This window comes from Podarcis muralis, chromosome 5, assembly GCF_964188315.1.
Source record: "Podarcis muralis chromosome 5, rPodMur119.hap1.1, whole genome shotgun sequence".
Classification (NCBI taxonomy): domain Eukaryota; kingdom Metazoa; phylum Chordata; class Lepidosauria; order Squamata; family Lacertidae; genus Podarcis; species Podarcis muralis.
This window is the reverse complement of record NC_135659.1, coordinates 92,916,046-92,935,378: the sequence shown is the minus strand read 5'-3', so window position 1 is coordinate 92,935,378 and position 19,333 is coordinate 92,916,046. Positions and strand designations below refer to the sequence as shown.

The 19,333-nt window shown below is 46.5% G+C and overlaps 1 protein-coding gene across 1 annotated transcript in view; it reads right to left on the bottom strand.

Moving 5' to 3' along the window:
• SLC17A9 (solute carrier family 17 member 9) overlaps positions 1–19,333 on the bottom strand; it is a 36,224-nt gene that overhangs the window by 3,721 nt on the left and 13,170 nt on the right. The window contains exons 3-12 of the mRNA XM_077929366.1: positions 18,938–19,077; positions 16,760–16,859; positions 15,606–15,736; positions 14,793–14,889; positions 13,360–13,456; positions 10,244–10,331; positions 9,172–9,206; positions 6,048–6,163; positions 3,380–3,435; positions 1,082–1,111 (exon numbers count right to left, since the gene is read on the bottom strand). Of these exons, the coding sequence (XP_077785492.1) occupies positions 1,082–1,111; positions 3,380–3,435; positions 6,048–6,163; positions 9,172–9,206; positions 10,244–10,331; positions 13,360–13,456; positions 14,793–14,889; positions 15,606–15,736; positions 16,760–16,859; positions 18,938–19,077 (890 nt within the window). The remainder of the gene's footprint in view (positions 1–1,081; positions 1,112–3,379; positions 3,436–6,047; positions 6,164–9,171; positions 9,207–10,243; positions 10,332–13,359; positions 13,457–14,792; positions 14,890–15,605; positions 15,737–16,759; positions 16,860–18,937; positions 19,078–19,333) is intronic.

The following is a 19,333-nucleotide window of genomic DNA, read 5'->3' as shown; positions in this document are numbered from 1 at the left end:
AACCTTGCCGTTTTCATATATAACATTATTACATAGATTTGTTTGAAAACCGCCGATGTGATTTATATTTACATTTTAATCTGTTTTTAATGTTGATTTTTATTGGCGTTTTTTTAATTAATATACCGTTTCATGCAAACTCCTTGGAAGCTTTTTGCGAATCGAGTGGTATGTAAATAAAATACAGTGAAAAAATGCGCTGTAAACACATTGACTATCTTTACACTTTAGGTTGGTGGTTGTGGCTTGCTCCCACACAAAGGTTTTAAGAATTGTTCAGTCCTTGATGTATTTATTTTTTGCAGGGGGAGCACAGGTAGACAGGGCCCTTAATGAATTCCACAAGCTCCACAACCGGCTCCACTGATATTTTAGCTAAGTAATGACCAAAACCTCTTATCCCACCCCTCCAGTAGCTAAGGAGCTAACTAAGGAGTCTGGAGCTCCCTTTAATTCAATTACAGTTGTACCTTGGTTCTCAAATGCCTTGGTACTCAAACAACTTGGAACTCAAACACTGTAAACCCAGAAGTAAGTGTTCCGGTTTGTGAACTTTTTCCGGAAGCCAAACATGCACCGTTTTGAGTGCCACACTTCCATTTTGAATGTTACACTGAGGTCTGTCTGTTTTTGCTATTAATTTTGCATTTTTGTAGCTTTTCTTGTGACTGCATGGAACCCAGTTCCGTTACTGATTGCTTGATTGTGTGACTGCAGTACATTATTTATTGCTTTCATTTTATGGATCAATGGTCTTGTTAGATAGTAAAATTCATGTTAAATAGCTGCTTTAGGGGTTGTTTTTAAAAGTCTGAACGGATTAATTCATTTTGCATTAATTTCTATGAGAAAGCGTGCCTTGGTTTTGGAATGCTTTGGTTTTGGAACGTACTTCCGGAACGGATTAAGTTTGAGAACCAAGGTACCACTGTACATAAATTATTTGTCAGGGCTCCCTGGCCATCAGAGAGCCAAAATCCCCAGAGTTCTTTGTGTGAAGGGACTGCTTAACAAACCAGTCCTTCGTGTGGATAGACTCAATGGAAGACTTAATGGAGCAAATTCCTGATCAATCACTTACCTAATAAGGCCCCACCGGTATTTGCCACACCTGTGGAGAGAAAGGAAACTGAGGCATGGCTTTGAAAAAAATGCACAATGCATTTAATCCAGGGTTGGAGAACCCTGCAGCTTTCTAGATGTTGTGTAGACTCTCAAACTCCAACCATCCCCAGCCAGCATGGCCAATGATCAGGGATGATGGGAGTTGTAGTCCAATTACCTAGAGAGCACCAGGCTGGGAAAGGGTGTGTGATTCCTTTCTCTAACCCCTTTTTCTGGGTTGCCATTTCACTTAAAAACAAGGGATGTCCTTTTACTTGCAAACGCATCGGTCTCTACTGCTGAGCGTGGAGAAACGTCACAGATCCCATCAATTTTTGAATGGTTTTTTTTACACAAAATCTGAATTGAAAAATATTATTAGGGGGAACCATGGAGGGAGGGGAAGTTGCAAATAGAGTGATTGATTGCTAAACTTGAAATGTTGTTGAATTGCTCATTTGTTTAAACAATAATAATAATAATTAATATTTATTTATTTATTTATTTATTTATTTATACCCCGCCCATCTGGCTGGGTTTCCCCAGCCACTCTGGGCGGCTTCCAACAAAATATTAAAATACAATAATTCATCAAACATTAAAAGTTTCCCTAAACAGGGCTGCCTTTAGATGTCTTCTAAAAGTCTGGTAGTTGTTTATTTCTTTGACATCTGATGGGAGGGCGTTCCACAGGGCAGGTGCCACTACCGAGAAGGCCCTCTGCCTGGTTCCCTGTAACTTGGCTTCTCGCAGTGAGGGAACTGCCAGAAGGCCCTTGGCGCTGGATCTCAGTGTCCGGGCTGAATGATGGGGGTGGAGACGCTCCTTCAGGTATACTTGGCTGAGGCCGTTTAGGGCTTTCAAGGTCAGCACCAACACCTTGAATTGTGTTCGGAAACATACTGGGAGCCAATGTAGGTCTTTCAGGACCGGTGTTATGTGGCCACTCCCAGTCACCAGTCTAGCTGCCGCATTCTGGATTAGTTGTAGTTTCTGCAGCCCTGGGACACCCCAGTTCTCAGGAAGTCACTTAAGAAATGAAGACCTGAGGTTTATTAATGGATGGTCCTTTCTTATAAATTACTGGAATACTAACAGTAGGTAAGGCTGAACCTTTTAACTTTTCTTAACTGGGGGGGGGGGGCACAGGTGTCCCCCCCCAACTGTGGTTGAATCCTGTGCCCCACTGACCCATTTCCACTGGTTCATGCAGTTCATATGCTGACTTGTGATCTGTACCAGCTCATCCCCCCCATCCCTACGTCCTGAACTGGCTTTCCCTCTTGATCTCTCAGGCTACATCTCCCCCAAGTCACTTTTCACGGCAGCTCTTCTGTTATGTACTGAGTTGAATAGAATCCAAAATGCAGCAGTCTGATTGGTCCTAGAACAATAGGATTCAGAATGCAGCAGTCTGGTTGGTCCTAGAACAATAGGATTCAGAATGCAGCAGTCTGATTGGTCCTAGAACAATAGGATTCAGAATGCAGCAGTCTGATGGGTCCACAGGAGCCACCCAATCCAGCTCCAGGTGGAAGTGAATCCGCAACCTGATTGGCCTACAGGAGAATCCTGGAATTAGCCAATCACGTGGGGCCCAATTGTGTAAATAATGTATATAAAGCAGACATTCTGGGGGAACTTCCATTCCTCCTCACCACTATGAGCTGAATAAAGAGCATGAAATCCACACTCGATATTTCATCTTCTCTAACAAAGCCTTCCCTAACTTACTTTGGCTCCCCTCTGCTAGAACCTCCACGGCCACTCCATGATCCACAAAACTGGTGGTGCTTACAATTTGGCATCTAAATGAATGTTTGCAAAAAACAGGGCTGCCATATGTCCTCTTTTTCCAGGACATGTCCTCTCTTTCAGGCCTGGTTGCCATATGTCCTCTTTTCCCCGGTCATGTCCTCTTTCTCAGGATTAAAATTTCTGTTGGGGCGGATTTAAAAAATCTGGCCCAACGTCTGAGTTGTTTTTTGTTTCGTTTCGTTTCTGGTAACCCAAGAAATTTTCTAAATAAAAACAATTTTAAAAGCCGTTTTTCGTGAATGGAACTGCAGCTGGCCAATTTTCCGTCTGGTGCAGAAATGTGATGAAGCTGAGAGACACGGCAATTCCTATCCATCCCTATCTAATACAGGAATGCCAATAAATACCACAGAAACTGGTTGACTTTTCCTGGCCTCTGATACCTTCATAATATTGAAATGTGATATTTTGTTTTCCTTGTCGAATATAAAATTTATAATATATAATTTATCCTCACCAAACAGCAAGCCAGCGCACGAAGGAGCCAGGTCTTGTATATTGACTGAGATGCCACTGTTCAGCGGAGGGAAAGAAGAGAAAAGAATATGAAACTGAGAACAAGGCAGAGTGAAGGAAGCTGTGAATGAGACGGCTGCAATATTTGAGAAGCAGTTACCATATTTATAGCACTTTTGGTTGCAAACCTTCACTTCCTATTTCAGAGAGCGGCATGACTGAGAAAGCAAGCTACTATTTATTACAGCAGTGGGGAACCTTTTTGGGATGGGCAGGCCAGATCTTTATTTTACCCATCCCTGCAGGCCAGCACCGGCAGGGGGGCAAAACTACTTACTGTATTTTTCACTCCATAAGATGCACTTTTTTCTTCCTAAAAAGTAAGGGGAAATGTCTGTGCCTCTTATGGAGCAAATGTGTGGTCCCTGGAGCCGAATTGCCCAGGGGCAAAAAGCAGATCATGCTTTTTTTTTAAGAAAGAGGGAAGTGGGTATGGAAACAAAGACGCTGATCGGCAAGCGATCAGGAGGGAGATAAGGCTGTGGGTAAAGAAGGCTGCCTGGGAGGGGGGAGGTAAAGACAGCAAACTTGCAAGGAGAGGAGACAGGAATACTAAAGCAATGAGGAGAGAAATTAGAAGAAAAGGAGCAAAAAACTGCTCCAGCTAAGGAACAGACCCTAAGGCAAACAAGAGGGGAGTGTTGAAAGGAAGCAGTTGATCAGTAAGCGATTGGGAGGGAGATAAGGGACGCTAGAGATAAAGGAGGCTGCCTGGGAGGGGGGAGGTAAAAGCCCATGGATCCTCAGGATTTTTGCATTGGGTCACCCCAAATTCACCATCAGATCACATAGCGTGTCCATGGCTACAGCCTGCACCAAAAAAATCACGCATCCACTTTTTCGTGGGGCCACAATGGCGCAAAAATGTGGTTACAAAGCACAGAACCACATGCATTCTCAGGATTTTTGCATTGGGCTACCCCAAACTCTCCGTCAAATCACATGTCTGTGGCCACAGCATGAACCACAAAAATCATACATCTATTGTTTCATTCAGAATTTTTTTCCTCTTGTTTTCCTCCTCTAAAAACTAGGTGCGCCTTATGGTCAGGTGTGTCTTATGGAGCGAAAAATACAGCACTTTATTTCGCATCATAATGGTGCCAGGTGATTGAAAAGCAGACTTAACAACCCACTTGTCAAAGTTGGCCCATGCAGGGTGGGGAGATGTTGGAATATTCTGGAAGAAACTTCAAAAATGGTCTTGAAGAAGTTGCTAGGCAACGGAAAATTTCCCCAGCAACAGGTGTCCTTATCGGGACATGTGATCAACTAAGTTTGGGTCAGTGTAAGTGAGCATGTGAATGAGTCAGCATTAGGTCTCTGGCTGGATGGCTAAAAGAGAGAAAAGATTATGTTTCTTTCTTTATTTTTCTTTATTCATGACCAGTGTAAAGCTTTTGTAAATAATAAAGACTCTGAGAAACAGAACCTAATAGTGTTTATTCCTGTTACGGGAATTTTACTAAGAGCATGGGTAGGCAAACTAAGGCCAGGGGGCCGGATCCAGCTCAATCTCCTTCTAAATCCAGCCTGCTGACGGTCCAGGAATCAGCGTGTTTTTACATGAGTAGAATGTGTGCTTTTATTTAAAATGCATCTCTGGGTTATTTGTGGGGCATAGGAATTTGTTCATTTTTTTATTTTATTTTTTCAAAATATAGTGCGGCCCCCCACAAGGTCAGAGGGACAGTGGACCGGCCCCCAGCTGAAAAGGTTTGCTGACCCCTGACTAAGAGAGAGCTGGAATGCTGCTGCTGCAAAGAAGTAAAAGATGCAGGAAAAGTTTTCTGTAAAAGGAACCCTGCTGAAGAAAGAAATGAAAACCCAGGCGCAGATGCTCACGTACCAGGAGATACTGTCCAAGCAGGATTGAACTCCCCACACAGTTCAATCCTGCTTTCTGCAAGCTTTGGGCAGGCCAAACCGTTCCCAGCAAGGATTGGCTAGGGCAGTCGAAGCAAGCATGACCGAACTCTTCTCCTGCTCTGGAGGGTAGGACTCGAACCCATGGCTTCAAGTGGCAAGAAAGGAGATTCCAACTAAACGTCAGGAAGAACTTTCTGGCAGTAAGAGCTGTTCCACAGTGGACTTCCATGAGTGGTTGTGGACTCTCCTTCCTTGGGAAGTTTTTCAGCAGAGGTTGGATGGCCGTCTGCCATGGATGTTTGGCAGAGATTCCTGCATTTCAGGGGGTTGGACTAGATGATCCTTGGGGTCCCAAATCTATGATTCTATGATCAGCTGATGCATGGGGAGCTCAGTCCTGCCTTTTGCAGCATTGCCTCTACCTGCCCCATACCTGACGTCGCAGGTGAGGACTTGGGGAGAACAGCCTCGCAGAACTAATTGGGGAGGCCTGGTAGGCTGCAATTGGCTCGCAAAACGAAGGTTCCCCACTCCGACTCATCACATCTTTCTTCCAAGGAACGCGGCGCAGTAGATCCTCACAACTGCCTTGCGAGGCAGGCCAAGCTGAGGTCCAGCCAGCACGTTCCATGGCTGGCCAGGGATCTGAACTCAGGTCTCTGCAACCCAATCCCACCACCGTGGCTAGCCTCTGGGGTCCCCAAGAGCGCTTCTGGACTGAGAAGGTGTTCCACTATTACCTGTGGTTGAAGCTCTGTAGTCCCACGCAGGCCGACGCAAACACAACCGCATGGCAGAAACTGTTGGTGTGACCTATGCACAGGGCAAAAATGCTGGAAACCCCTGAGCCGACAACCTCAAAGGAGAAGAAAGTCAAAACACCAAATTTAGCTGGCGCGGAATTTAGCAGATGGGGCAGCAGCAGCTTCAGCTATCGTTACCTGACCACTGTTTCCCAGCCACCATTGAGACCAACAATCCACTATCTGTATCAAATTCTGAACAATGGGGGAAGCCAGCTAGCTACTCCTGCGAAGGTTAATCAGAACAATGTGCCACGGGGTTCAATGGGACATAGCAAGTTTGTCAACCTAGGCCAGTATTGCCTACTCGGACTGGCAGCAGCTCTTCCCCACATTTAACTTAAAGGTAAAGGTAAAGGTACCCCTAAGGATGCGGGTGGCACTGTGGGTTAAACCACAGAGCCTAGGACTTGCCGATCAGAAGGTTGGCGGGTCGAATCCCCGCGACGGGGTGAACTCCCGTTGCTCGGTTCCTGCTCCTGCCAACCTAGCAGTTCGAAAGCACTCCAAAGAGTACAAGTAGATAAATAGGTACCGCTCCGGTGGGAAGGTAAACGGCGTTTCCGTGCGCTGCTCTGGTTCACCAGAAGTGGCTTAGAAATGCTGGCCACATGACTTGGAAGCTGTACGCCGGCTCCCTCGGCCAATAAAGCGAGATGAGTGCCGCAACCCCAGAGTCGGTCACGACTGGACCTAATGGTCAGGGGTCCCCTTTACCTTTTTAAGGTACCCCTGACCGTTAGGTCCAGTCGTGGACGACTCTGGGGTTGCACGCCCATCTGGCTCTATAGGCTGAGGGAGCCGGTGTTTGTCCACAGACAGCTTCTGGGTCATGTGGCCAGCATGACTAAGCCGCTTCTGGCGAAGCAGAGCAGCGCACAGAAACGCCGTTTACCTTCCCGCCGGAGTGGTACCTATCTATCTACTTGTATTTGACGTGCTTTCGAACTGCTAGGTGAGCAGGAGGAGGGACTGAACAACGGGAGCTCACAGGGATTCGAACCGCCGACCTTCTGATCGGCAAGCCCTAGGCTCTGTGGTTTAACCCACAGCACCACCCGCGTCCCCCACATTTAACTTACTACCCAGTAAAGGCCCAATTGCATATGAAGCTCACTGTATTGCTTCCAACCATGTTGTGTGTTTTATAATTTAATTACAATGGGAATTGTGATTTTAACTGGGAAAGCAGTACATGGGGCGGGGATGTACAGTGGTGCCCCGCAAGACGAATGCCTCGCTAGACGAAAGGGTTTTCCGTTTTTTGAGTCATTCCGCAAGACAAATTTCCCTATGGGCTTGCTTCGCAAGACGAAACGTCTTGCGAGTTCTTGCGAGTTTGTTTCCTTTTTCTTAAAGCCGCTAAGCCGCTAATAGCCGTGCTTCGCAAGACGAAAAAAACCGCAAGATGAAGAGACTCGCGGAACGGATTAATTTCGTCTTGCGAGGCACCACTGTATAATCCTCCTCCCTCCCGACCCATTGCAACAAAATCCCCCTTCCCATCCTGCAGTTATGGGTTGGTGGGAGCAACTATCATGAGTGCCAAAATCAACTCCCCTCTGCATGCCTGTAATTACTTCTTCAAAAATCACAACTGGAAGGGGTGTACTTAGACCTCTTGTGTCCTGAGAAAGGAGGTCAGGGCACCATAAACTATTTTCTCCTACCTCCTTGCTTTTAACAGCACAAGAAACACCCTCTAAGGAAGGCCAGATGAAGAGATAAATGATCAGCCCCAGGTAACACAGTAAGTTACATGGCTGGGCAGGGATTTCTACCCAATGAAGTCACTGGGCAAGCTAATCTTCCACTTGGCCATCGGAACTTTATCTCTTCCTTCTCTGCGCATTCACACCAAGGGATAGCTCAGTTGGTTGAGCACGAGACTCTTAATCTGAGGGTTGTGGGTTTGAGCCCCATACTGGGCAAACGATTCCTGCTTTGTAGGGGGTTGGACTAGATGGCCGCTGGGGTTCCCCTTCCAACTCTACAATTTCTACACCCAAAAAATCTGCTCTGGGGGGTTCCGCTAAGCATTTGCGGAGGGTGCGAGGAGCACTCGGCAGAGGCAGGAAAGGAAGGGGAAGTTTCATTCCACAAGCAGAAGTTGTGAGGCTATCTTTGAAGGTGACCCAGTAACTACAACTAATTCAGAATGCGGCAGCTGGACTGGTGACTCGGAGCGGCTGCCGACACCACATAACACCGGTCTTGAAAGACCTACATTGGCTCCCAGTACGTTTCAGAGCACAATTCAAAGTGTTGGTGCTGACCTTTAAAGCCCTAAATGGCCTCGGTCCAGTATACCTGAAGGAGCAGCTCCATCCCCATTTTTCCGCCTGGACACTGAGATCCAGCGCCGAGGGCCTTCTGGCAATTCCCTCGCTACCAAGTTACAGGGAACCAGGCAGAGGGCCTTCTCGGTAGTGGCACCCGCCCTGTGGAATGCCCTCCCACCAGATGTCAAAGAGAACAACAACTACCAGACTTTTAGAAGACATCTGAAGGCAGCCCTGTTTAGGGAAGCTTTTAATGTTTGATGCATTACTGTATTTTAATATTTTGTTGAAAGTCACCCAGAATGGCTGGGGAAGCCCAGCCAGATGGGCGAGGTATAAATAAATTATTATTATTATTATTATTATTATTATTATTATTAACAGTTTTGTGGGCTTCAATCTTGTGTCTCCCTGGTCCTCACTTGGCATCCTAAGCCAGAGTCAACTAACTAGTTCCTGCTAGCAGAAGCCCACACAATGACTTCCACCAGCACAAGGGCCTTCTGTTTCCTCCTGTGCCCCCTCAATTGGCTCTTGGGGAGGTAGGGGTCAGGAGAGAACCCCCCAGAAGAGCCAGCCTACGGGGGGGGGGGGGAGAGAGAGATCATCTCGCCTGGCAAGCAGGAACGTTTGTACTAGTGCAATGCTGAATTCCTCCCTCCGTCTTCTGTACCACCTTGACTGTAACGCAAAGAACAGACCTTGCAGATCTCCTCGCACAAGGAAACGTGTTCCTGTCATGCCAACCTGTTTGCACATTCATGGTCTTTTTCTCTCACCTGCATGAACTTACGGACAGTGATTGCTTTATATCCTGGAAGGAGAAAGAAAGAGTGTCAGAAAGTCTGGAGCAGCTTAAAGAGCCGAGTGCAGCAGCTGTCCTTAAATATCCAAAGGGCTGTTACACAGAAGTTTCTGCAGTCCGAGGGCCGCATTGCATAGTTCAGCCCAGACGCTGAGGTCCAGCTCTGAGGGCCTTCTGGCAGTTCCCTCACTGTGAGAAGCCAAGTTACAGGGAACTAGGCAAAGGGCCTTCTCGGTAGTGGTGCCCACCCTGTGGAATGCCCTCCCATCAGATGTCAAGGAAGTAAACAACTACCGGACTTTTAGAAGACATCTGAAGGCAGCCCTGTTTAGGGAAACATTTAATGTTTGAAGTTTTATTCTGTTTTTAGTGTTCTGTTGGCAGACACCCAGAGTGGGCAGGGTATAAACAATAAAATACTACTTCTTCTTATTATTATTATCAACTTTTTGTGGGCAGGACCGGAGGCAAAAGTGGGTGCAGACTGGATTAGAAGTTTCAAGGCGTGCCTTCACTTATTATAAAACTAAAACACCCTAAAAGAGCAATACAGTGGACACTCGAGTTGCGAACATGATCCGAGAGGGATGCACATTCGCAACCCGCAGCTGCGCACGTGCGGGTTGCAATTTGGAGCTTCTGCGCATGTGCAAAGCGTGATTTAGCGTTTCTGTGCATGCGCAACCGCCGAAACCCGGAAGTAACCTGTTCCGGTACTTCCAGGTTTCGGCATCCCGTAACCCGAAAAAACACAACCTGAAGCGTCTGTAACCTTAGTATGACTGTACAATTGTGGCAGACAATGAAAAATTGACGATAGGTTTCTACCTGCCACTCCTACGAGACCCCATCTCTGGCGATGGGTTATACTCTTCCTGGCAAGAGTCCTGTGCTTTTTAAGAGGCACGCAAGCCCACAACAAGCAGAAGTTCTGCAGGTGACGCTTTGGAATAAAAGCTACACCTGTTGGATTTTCATCCATGCCCCTGCCCAACCGCCAGCATGGAGAGATGAAAGAGGGAAAACATCCCAAGGGATTAAGTTACCTTGCTTGATAAACTGGTCGGAAAGGAATCCGCTGAACAAGCTTGTCGGGATCGCCACCAGCCAAGGCACAACGTTAAATACCCACCCCTGAAAGGAGAGAAAAGGAAAACATGAACACACACACAAAGTGCCAGTCCACTAACAGAGGCCTTGAGAGTGCAAGAGAATATGGATCAAGATCTGGCCCTGAATCAGGCATCTTCGAATGTTTACAAGAACGTGGCCTGATCCTGCATGGCCCCTGTGTCGGAAGCCTCTTGGGGTCGTGTGGTGCTGGCACAACAAGCAAACAGCCTCAGACCAAGTCAATTTCTTTGGCTATTTGGTTCAGCGCTGTCTCATGGCCTTAGGTTCCCATATGATGGTGGACTACAACTCCCATCATTCCCTAGCCAGCTTAGCCATTGCTCAGGGGTGGTGGGAGTTGAAGCCCAACAATATCAGGGGACCCTCGGTTGAAGAATGTCCCATCTTTTAAAAATTTAATTTAACTTCTATACCACTTAATATATTTTTAAAATATGTTTGTACAGAAAAGCGGAAACAACAACAAATAGCATAAACGAAAGTATTATAGGAATATGCAGTTACATATAAATATGTCGTATTACTACGAAGTGAGCAATACATAAAAATCAGGGTCAGTTCACTTTCCTTTCTGACACACCCTCCCTCTCAGCCTCTGGGTTCACAGCCAGGGTCCAAACAAACTCTCAGCTCCGCTGCCAAAGAGTTCCTGGATCTTTACCTCAGTCAGCAAAATGTCTTCAGCTAACTCTGTTTTTAAAAATCATTGCTGATTGAGCTCCCGTTTATCAGAAGAATTCATTTGCTGTGTGCACATTTGAACAGAAGGTGGCGCAGTTCTACCACACTGAGTCTTCCGACAGAGGATTAAAATTCACAGCCCCTGTATTAATACAAGAGGGTTGCTATATTTCAAAAAGTGAAAATGAGGACAAAAAGAAAAATCGCCAAAATCTTGACATATGTCCCGGTTTTCATGGACGTTTAAGCAATGCTGTTTCTGACTGCCATATTCCGGCTGTGTCCGGGTAATTCCGGACACATGGCAGCCCTAAGTATACAATTATTAAGTAACAGCAGAGTGCAGACAACAGGACATTTGCAACAAATGCTTACCAGAGTGTTTGTGAGCATGAGCCTAGTGTGATGTACACTTGTCCAATTCTGGGCGCTTCTTTGAAAGCACCATGTGTGCACTAGCGCAACCGTAAAAACATGTGGTTTGCAGTTATTTTAAAAGATGCAAACCTCCTCTTCTTGCAGAGACCACCTGAACCCTTAAATCCCAGCTTGATCACAGAGAGATCATCTGCCAGAGCATCACTGGTTGTACCCCCGAGTTGGTAAAGCTCATACGACAGAGCCTTCCGTGTCCAACCCTCTGGAATGCTCTTCCATGAGATTCAGCAGGGAATGTCTCTACACGAAGCTTGAGACAGTTGCTGAAAACTTTTCTGTGCCACCAAAGTATACGCAGACAATTTTGGATAAACACATCCTGTAATATTTGATCTGTTTTACTTTTTTGGCATAATTTTTTGATCAAAGCTTTTTTAAAAATGAAACAACAAGACAGTAAACCTAATCTATATAAAAACAAAAGCATAAAAAGAGAGCAAGAAAGGGAAAAAAAGCAGTTTCTACTGTTATAAATGGCTCTGATTTTTTTTCATGAAACTGTGGGTATACAGGTATTTTTTAAATATAAATGGATAAATAAGTAAGACGCATAAGCAAAAAGAACACCAACTTAGAGATGTTGCGGAAAATAGGAATTATTATTAATTTAGAGTATTGGTTGCTTCCCATGTAAAGTGTCTCGAAGCGACTTACAGTTAGCGTAGGGGAAACTCTTTTAATTGCTACTAAGGACAAAGTCTCTTGCCCCAAAGGTCATGCGTGTCCCTTGAAATTTGCTTTTATGTTTGGGCCAGCTGTTCCCCTACCTGGGGCCCAGGGTCTTGGCAGCGACTGGGACAAGCGAGGGCAAAGATCTACCTCTGCGAGTCCCACCCCTGCCCAGCACACTCTGGATGGTATCATGTGACATGTCACATGGCCAGGCCCCCTCAATGTGGGAGAGGGGCAAGTCGCCACCCCTGCCAATCATCAACATTTCTCTGATGTAATTACTAAATGAAAAATCAAGGCCTTGAGACAAAGTGTGATGGCCTGGGATTCGGACTCGGATGCTGAACCTGAGGGATCCCAGCCTGCACAGGATTCCCACCTCCAGAACCAGCTGAGCCGGGGCTGGGGCTTGAGCTTGAAGGGTCCTCACCTGTGCTGGATCCTCAGGTGCAGGCACCAGCTGAGTCTGCTCTGGCTCCTGAGGTGATGGAGGACCCATTGCCTGCAGGTGCTCCACTCTCAGCCCCGTCAGGGGAAGAGAAGTTTGCCTCTGGGTCCGGTAACCCTCCAGCCTCTCCTGAGCTGCAGAGGCTCAGGGCAGAGAGGCGGAGGGAACTAAGGAGGAGTGCTCGCCTCCAGGCCAGGAGAGGTGAGTCACCAGAGGATCGGGGCCGCCCTATGCCTCGGGGCAGATAAAAGCCGGCCAGCCCCAGTCCCAAGGTGCAGGAGCAACATTGTTGGTTGCTAGTTCCTGCCTGGACCCTGTCCTGCTTTCCTGCCTGAGCTCCTGACCTGCCCTGGCTCCCTGCTTGCAAGCCTGTTCCTGACTTCACCCGACTCCATGCCCTGCACCCAGCTTCAGCTACTACAGACTGCCTGCCCGTTGCACCTTTGACCACGGACCAGACTTGGACCTCGCCTCTCGGGTAACCCACGGAACCAGCACACAAAGGTTGCCTTAATGCAACAGTGATAGGGAACCTATGCTCTTCCAGATGTTTCTGGACTACAACTCCCATCATTCCCCGACCTCTGGGCATCAGCTGGGGCTGGTGGGAGTTGAGTTCAACCATATCTGGAGGCCACAGGTTCATCCAATCCTGCTTTTAAAGGGGCAGGCAGGAGTTGCCACTTGCGATTCCTACTGACAGCTGAAAGCTCTGTTTATGCTTCTGGGAGCCATTCACAACCCCTCGGCTGTCCTTCTCTTTCCTTCTTATCCACAATGCCAGCTTACTTTGGAATCAGGAAAAGTCTCCTTGAAGAAAGTCGGAAGCCAGGAGAGGAGGGTGAAAAAGGAGCCGGCCGCACACAGTTGAGCTGTGATCACTGCCCTGGGGGGAGATATACAGGAGAAGCCACAGTTAGATGTGGTGGATAATTAGTGTATGCACAAAACTAACAATAACAATATTTTTTTATTTATACCCCGCCCTCCCTGGCCAGAGCTGGGCTCAGGGCGGCTAACACCAGTAAAATTACAATAAAAACATAATAGGGGAAGAAAAAAACAACAATTTAAAATACAGGTTAAAAATACAATTTAAAATGCAGCCTCATTTTAATAATAGCCCATAGATCAAAACCATAAGGGGAGGGAAACATAAGGGTCAGACTGAGTCCAAACCAAAGGCCAGGCGGAACAGCTCTGTCTTGCAGGCCCTGCGGAAAAATGTCAAGTCCCGCAAGGCCCTAGTCTCTTGTGACAGAGCGTTCCACCAAGTCGGGGCCAGTACTGAAAAGGCCCTGGCCCTAGTTGAGACCAATCTCACCACCTTGCGACTTGGGACCTCCAAAGTGTTGTCATTTGTGGACCTTAAGGTCCTCTGCGGGGCATACCGGGAGAGGTGGTCCCATAGGTACGAGGGTCCTAGACCGCATAGGGTTTTAAAGGTCAAAACCAGCACCTTAAACCTGACCCTGTACTCCACCGGGAGCCAGTGCAGTTGATAAAGAACTGGATGAATGTGATCCCGCAGCAAGGACCTTGTAAGGAGCCTCGCTGCGGCATTCTGCACCAGCTGGAGTTTCTGGATCAGCTTCAAGGGCATACACATACACGTTGTAAAGGAAACTGAGCAAGTACTATAACTGGCAGCTCAGGCACAGAGCATGTGCAGAACAGGGATGGGGAAACTTTGGCCCTCTGGCTGGTGGATGTGGGGTTTACTGGGGAAAGCTGAGGGAGATGGACAAACAGCAAGCTACCATGAGGGCTAGAAACTTACTTTTAAAGAAATTGAAAGCAGAGGCAGCTGAGCACCAGTCACGGCCAGAATGGAAAAAGAAGTAAAAATGATTTGTAGGTGGAAGCAGTGCAAACGTAGCCCTGTTCACATATCTCAAAGCATAGAGGCACCAGTTGACTCTACTCCAGGCATCCCCAACCTGCGGCCCTCCAGATGTTTTGGGCCACAACTCCCATGATCCCTAGCTAACAGTACCAGTGGTCAGGGATGATGGGAACTGTAGTCCAAAACATCTGGAGGGCCGAAGGTTGGGGATGCCTGCTCTACTCTGCCTGACTTCTGCTTCTTTGCTAGCATATTTGGAGAACTCTTCGCGTGGTCAGGAACCCCACTTTCATGAAGGGCTCCTGCACATATAGCTGTATTAGCAAAGGTTGGCCTTTATGAGAACTGGATGGATGAATACATGACAATGACTTACCATACAGGGGCCTTTTTGAATATCTGTTTCCAAGGCACTTTGGTCTGTTTGGATAAGGAGAGGCCCTTTGCTAAGTCTTCCAAAGGGATGATAAGTTCTGCGTAAAGCAAAGAAGACATATCTAAACCCAGGGTTTAATAATATCCAGAACCAATGCATACAGGGGCTGAAACGGACGTATATAACATCTAAATGCTCTCCCTATCTATTAGCATTAACAGAGAACTATCTTTTAACAAGGGACGCAGGTGGCGCTGTGGGTTAAACCACAGAGACTAGGACTTGCCGATCAGAAGGTTGGCGGCTCGAATCCCCGCAACGGGGTGAGCTCCCGTTGCTCGGTCCGTGCTCCTGCCAACCTATCAGTTCGAAAGCAAGTCAAAGTGCAAGTAGATAAATAGGTACCACTCTGGCGGGAAGGTAAACGGCGTTTCCGTGCGCTGCTCTGGTTCGCCAGAAGCGGCTTACTCATGCTGGCCACATGACCCGGAAGCTGTACGCTGGCTCCCTCGGCCAATAAAGCTAGATGAGCGCCGCAACCCCAGAGTCATTCATGACTGGACCTAATGGTCAGGGGTCCCTTTACTTTATCTTTTAACAAGAACCTAATTCAAACCTGCCTTGTCATAGTGCTGGCTTCTTTCGATTCATTTTCTAGCAATTGCAAAGCTTATTTTGTTCATCCTTCCCACAATCCCTTATTCACCCCCTGTGCCAAATGCCACTTTAGTCCACAATGAGGTCCACAAAAGCACACTTCAGGTTTCTGATGATCAGCTGGGAGGGAGGCCTTGCACTGAAAGTGTCATTTACCCTTTCCATTCACGAGGTATTTGCGCATGCAGTAAACCCACAGCAACGTCAGAGTCCCCGAGAAGTAGAAGACGCTCTTCCAGCCATACCAGTCGAGCAGCAGGGACCCGGCGGCCCCCATCACCAGCGTCCTGGAAGGGGGAGGGAGAATTAGGACGACAGGAGGGGAAATGAGAGTTTCTGCTAACCTGGCAAGGACTTTTCCCACCTGCCTGACCCCACCCTCCGGCCTTCAAAAGGGGGCTGTTTTCTCTGCGAGAGTCATGGGGTGGGTAGAGTGAATTTTGCGAATTCAGCAGCGCTGTTTGTTTTGGGCTGTTTGTTCGTTAACGCTGTTAATACTGTTTTGTGGATCATGAGTGCTGTAATGCTTTGCCAGTTTTATTGTGTTTTTAATATTCTGTTGGGAGCCACCCAGAGTGGTTGGGGAAACCCAGCCAGATGGGCGGGGTATAAATAACAAATAATAATAATAATAATAATTTTTGATGGATTTTTCGGAGCTAGCCGACCTGACCGGAAGAGTCCGTGATCAGAAGGAGGAGGAGCACCAGGAAGAATTTCAAAGACTATTTACTTAAATATGTTAAGATAAATTGAATAGAAATACTTGCAAAAAAGTAGATAGGCTAAGGATTTAAATATGTGAAGTTATAGAATAATATGTTTAAAGTAAGGATGAAAAGAAACAAAGATGTTAAGAGGATTACGTAAATTTTATGAGATTTTGTTTTGGAAAACCGTTACAATGACATATATTGAAATTCAGTCAAGGGAATTTGAGGAAGTCACTTAACAATGTCATTAAGATTGGAATAAGTACAGTTATGATGCATGTTTGTTTGTTAGTTTAAAATTTTGGAAGATTAATTTAAAAATTTGAAAAAATATTTTTTTATTATAGTATGACTTTTATTGCGGTTGCGCTGTTTAGCCTCTTTTTTATTTTCCCGTCAGGCTGCAAAAAAACAGCTTTGGAGAGGCGGGAAAAGGAGCATGAGTAGCTCAGTCAGTAGAGTATGAGACTCTCAGTCTCAGGTTCGAGACCCAAATTGGGCAAAAGATTCCTGCACTGCAGGGGGTTGGACTAGATGACCCTAAGGGTCCCCTTCCCATTCTATGACTCTACTAATAGAATTTATCTTGTAACTTACCCAAACTGAGATCCTGTCCCAACCGTGCTGTATGTGAATGCCCTTTCGTTCTCCCGCACTTTCCGGGAAAACAGGCTTGCCAAGGCAGGAAAGTAAACCCCTAATAAAAGGTTGAGGGGGAGGAAATTCCATTATAATCAGCAACAGGTTTGATGCAGGTCCTGTGAATGCTACACAGCTCCTCTTTGCCACTGATTGCCTAAGAAATTCATCTCTCTTTTTTAATTCCACACCCTACAGAGTACAGCGGACGCTCGGGTTGCAAACGTGATCCGTGCGGGATGCACGTTCGCGACCCGCGTCTGTGCACGCGGGGGTTGCGATTCGGGGCTTCTGCGCATGTGCAAAGCGCGATTTAGCGCTTCTGCGCATGCGCGACTGCCGAAACCCGGAAGTAACCCATTCCGGTACTTCTGGGTTTCAGCAGTCCGCAACCTGAAAAAACCAACCTGAAGTGGACACAACGTGAGGTATGACTGTAATGGCGCTGTTTGTCAACATTCTGTTGCTGGCACCTTTCCCTCCCAAACCCTGAATATTGTGAACACTGCCTATCCAAACGTTTGCCAGGAGGGCCATGCAGGGCCTTTTTTTACCATATGCGTCTTTGGATAAAGGTTGACACATGCTGTGTGGGATGTGATACATAAGTAGCAGTCAAGTACAACATTCCTTGTTTTCCTAGAGTGGACATGCAGGGGAATGTTTGGTCCAGCCAGTTGAAAACTTCCTGTTTCCTCCTGGCTGGGACGTACTTCCTTTGCATGTGACTAGAGGTGGGCGTGACCTTACCAGTCCAGATAACAGAAGGACATGGCACGCAGCAGTCTCTTTCTTTTTGACTTCCCCCATCGTTGGAGCAGCTTTTAGCTAGATATGCTCTGTTGACTTTCAGCCAACAGAGGACACTGGGATTATCCCCATATCGGAGAGCTCCACATGTATATACTTTGTAACTAAGTCTGCCTTCTGGGATCCAACTGTGAACAGAATGTGAATAAACTACTTTTATATATTTTACACAAGATTGTGGCGTGTTTATTCTTTTAAGAGGGATATAAGGGAACTTACCAGGAACCTAATAGTGAGAGGCATACACAAGCCTGCAACCAGCTACCCGCTGCACGTTTATAAGGGGAATGTGAAACTTTTTTAAAAAAAATCAGTTAATATATTTGCCCTCCTCCAAGAAAATACAGTGGTGCCTTGCAAGACGAAAATAATCCATTCCGCGAGTCTCTTCGTCTAGCGGTTTTTACGTCTTGCGAAGCAACCCTATTAGCGGCTTAGCGGATTAGCGCTATTAGCGGTTTAGCGGCTATTAAAGGCTTAGCGGCTTAGTGGCTAAAAGGCTATTAGCGGCTTAGCGGCTTAGAAAAAGGGGGGGAAAGCGAAAAAAATAGCAAGACTCGCAAGACGTTTTCGTCTTGCAAAGCAAGCCCATAGGGAAATTCGCCTTGCGAAGCGCATCGAAAAACGGAAAACCCTTTTGTCTAGCGGGTTTTTCGTCTTGCGAGGCATTCGTCTTGCGGGGCACCACTGTAGCTGTTTACTTGGCCGTCTTCCAATAATAATAATAATAATAATAATAATTATTATTCATTATTCATTATTTATACCCCACCCATCTGGCTGGGTTTCCCCAGCCACTCTGGGCAGCTTCCATCAGAATATTAAAATACAATATGTCCCATGTCATGAAGGCTGAAATTTCAATTCAGTGGAGGAGGGTCAAGATATTAACTGATATGGATGAAATTTCAGATATAGCTATATAATTCCTAGTGTAGTAAAATAAGTCCTTTGGAGCAGGCATTTTTTTTAAAAAAAGTTTTTTATGAACTGCCCTACTGCTAAGTAAAGGAACTTGCTAGAGCAAGTTAGAAAGGATATTAATAAACAATATATCCTCTCCTGTCTCCCTGAACATTCCCACATGCTTCAATGTGCATGCTGCCTGCAAGCCCTTTTTGCCAAACGGTCATGGCGTGATACGAGCGGTCCAGGTGAATGAAAGTACTGGTGAAACATTTTAGTTAGGCTGCACTTTTTTTGTGGGTGCACCTAAGTAAATTCATTCATTCATTTCCTTCCTTCCTTTTGGATCATTGATTGGCTGAGCTCCCACAGTCTGTTTCTTGGGAATTTTGGGACAGTCTTGGAAGCAGATCGTCTCACCTTGCAGCAAGCCCATAAGGAACCGGGAGAAAGCGATGAGAACCAGGTGCGCAGAGCCGACATAGGTGAGCAGAGGTGTGATGGCCGTGATGGAGCCCCAGACGGATGCAGAGAGAAGGATAACTTTCTCTCCTCCTATCCTAGAAGGCAGAGAAGAGTCAGGGTACCGGCCCCAAGGGTGCTTTCTGCACTCCAGGTCCCAAGTTCCCAACCGTACGCCTATGCAAAGGCCGCAAGCAGGACCTAAGTGCCACAACTGATATTCAGAAGCATGCTGCCTCTAAAAGAAGGATATAGCCTTCAGGCAGGGTGGATAAAAATCAATGATTTAAAAAAAAATTTAAAAATCGGATTTTTAAAATTTAAATCAGTTTTTTTAAAAATTTAAATCGGATT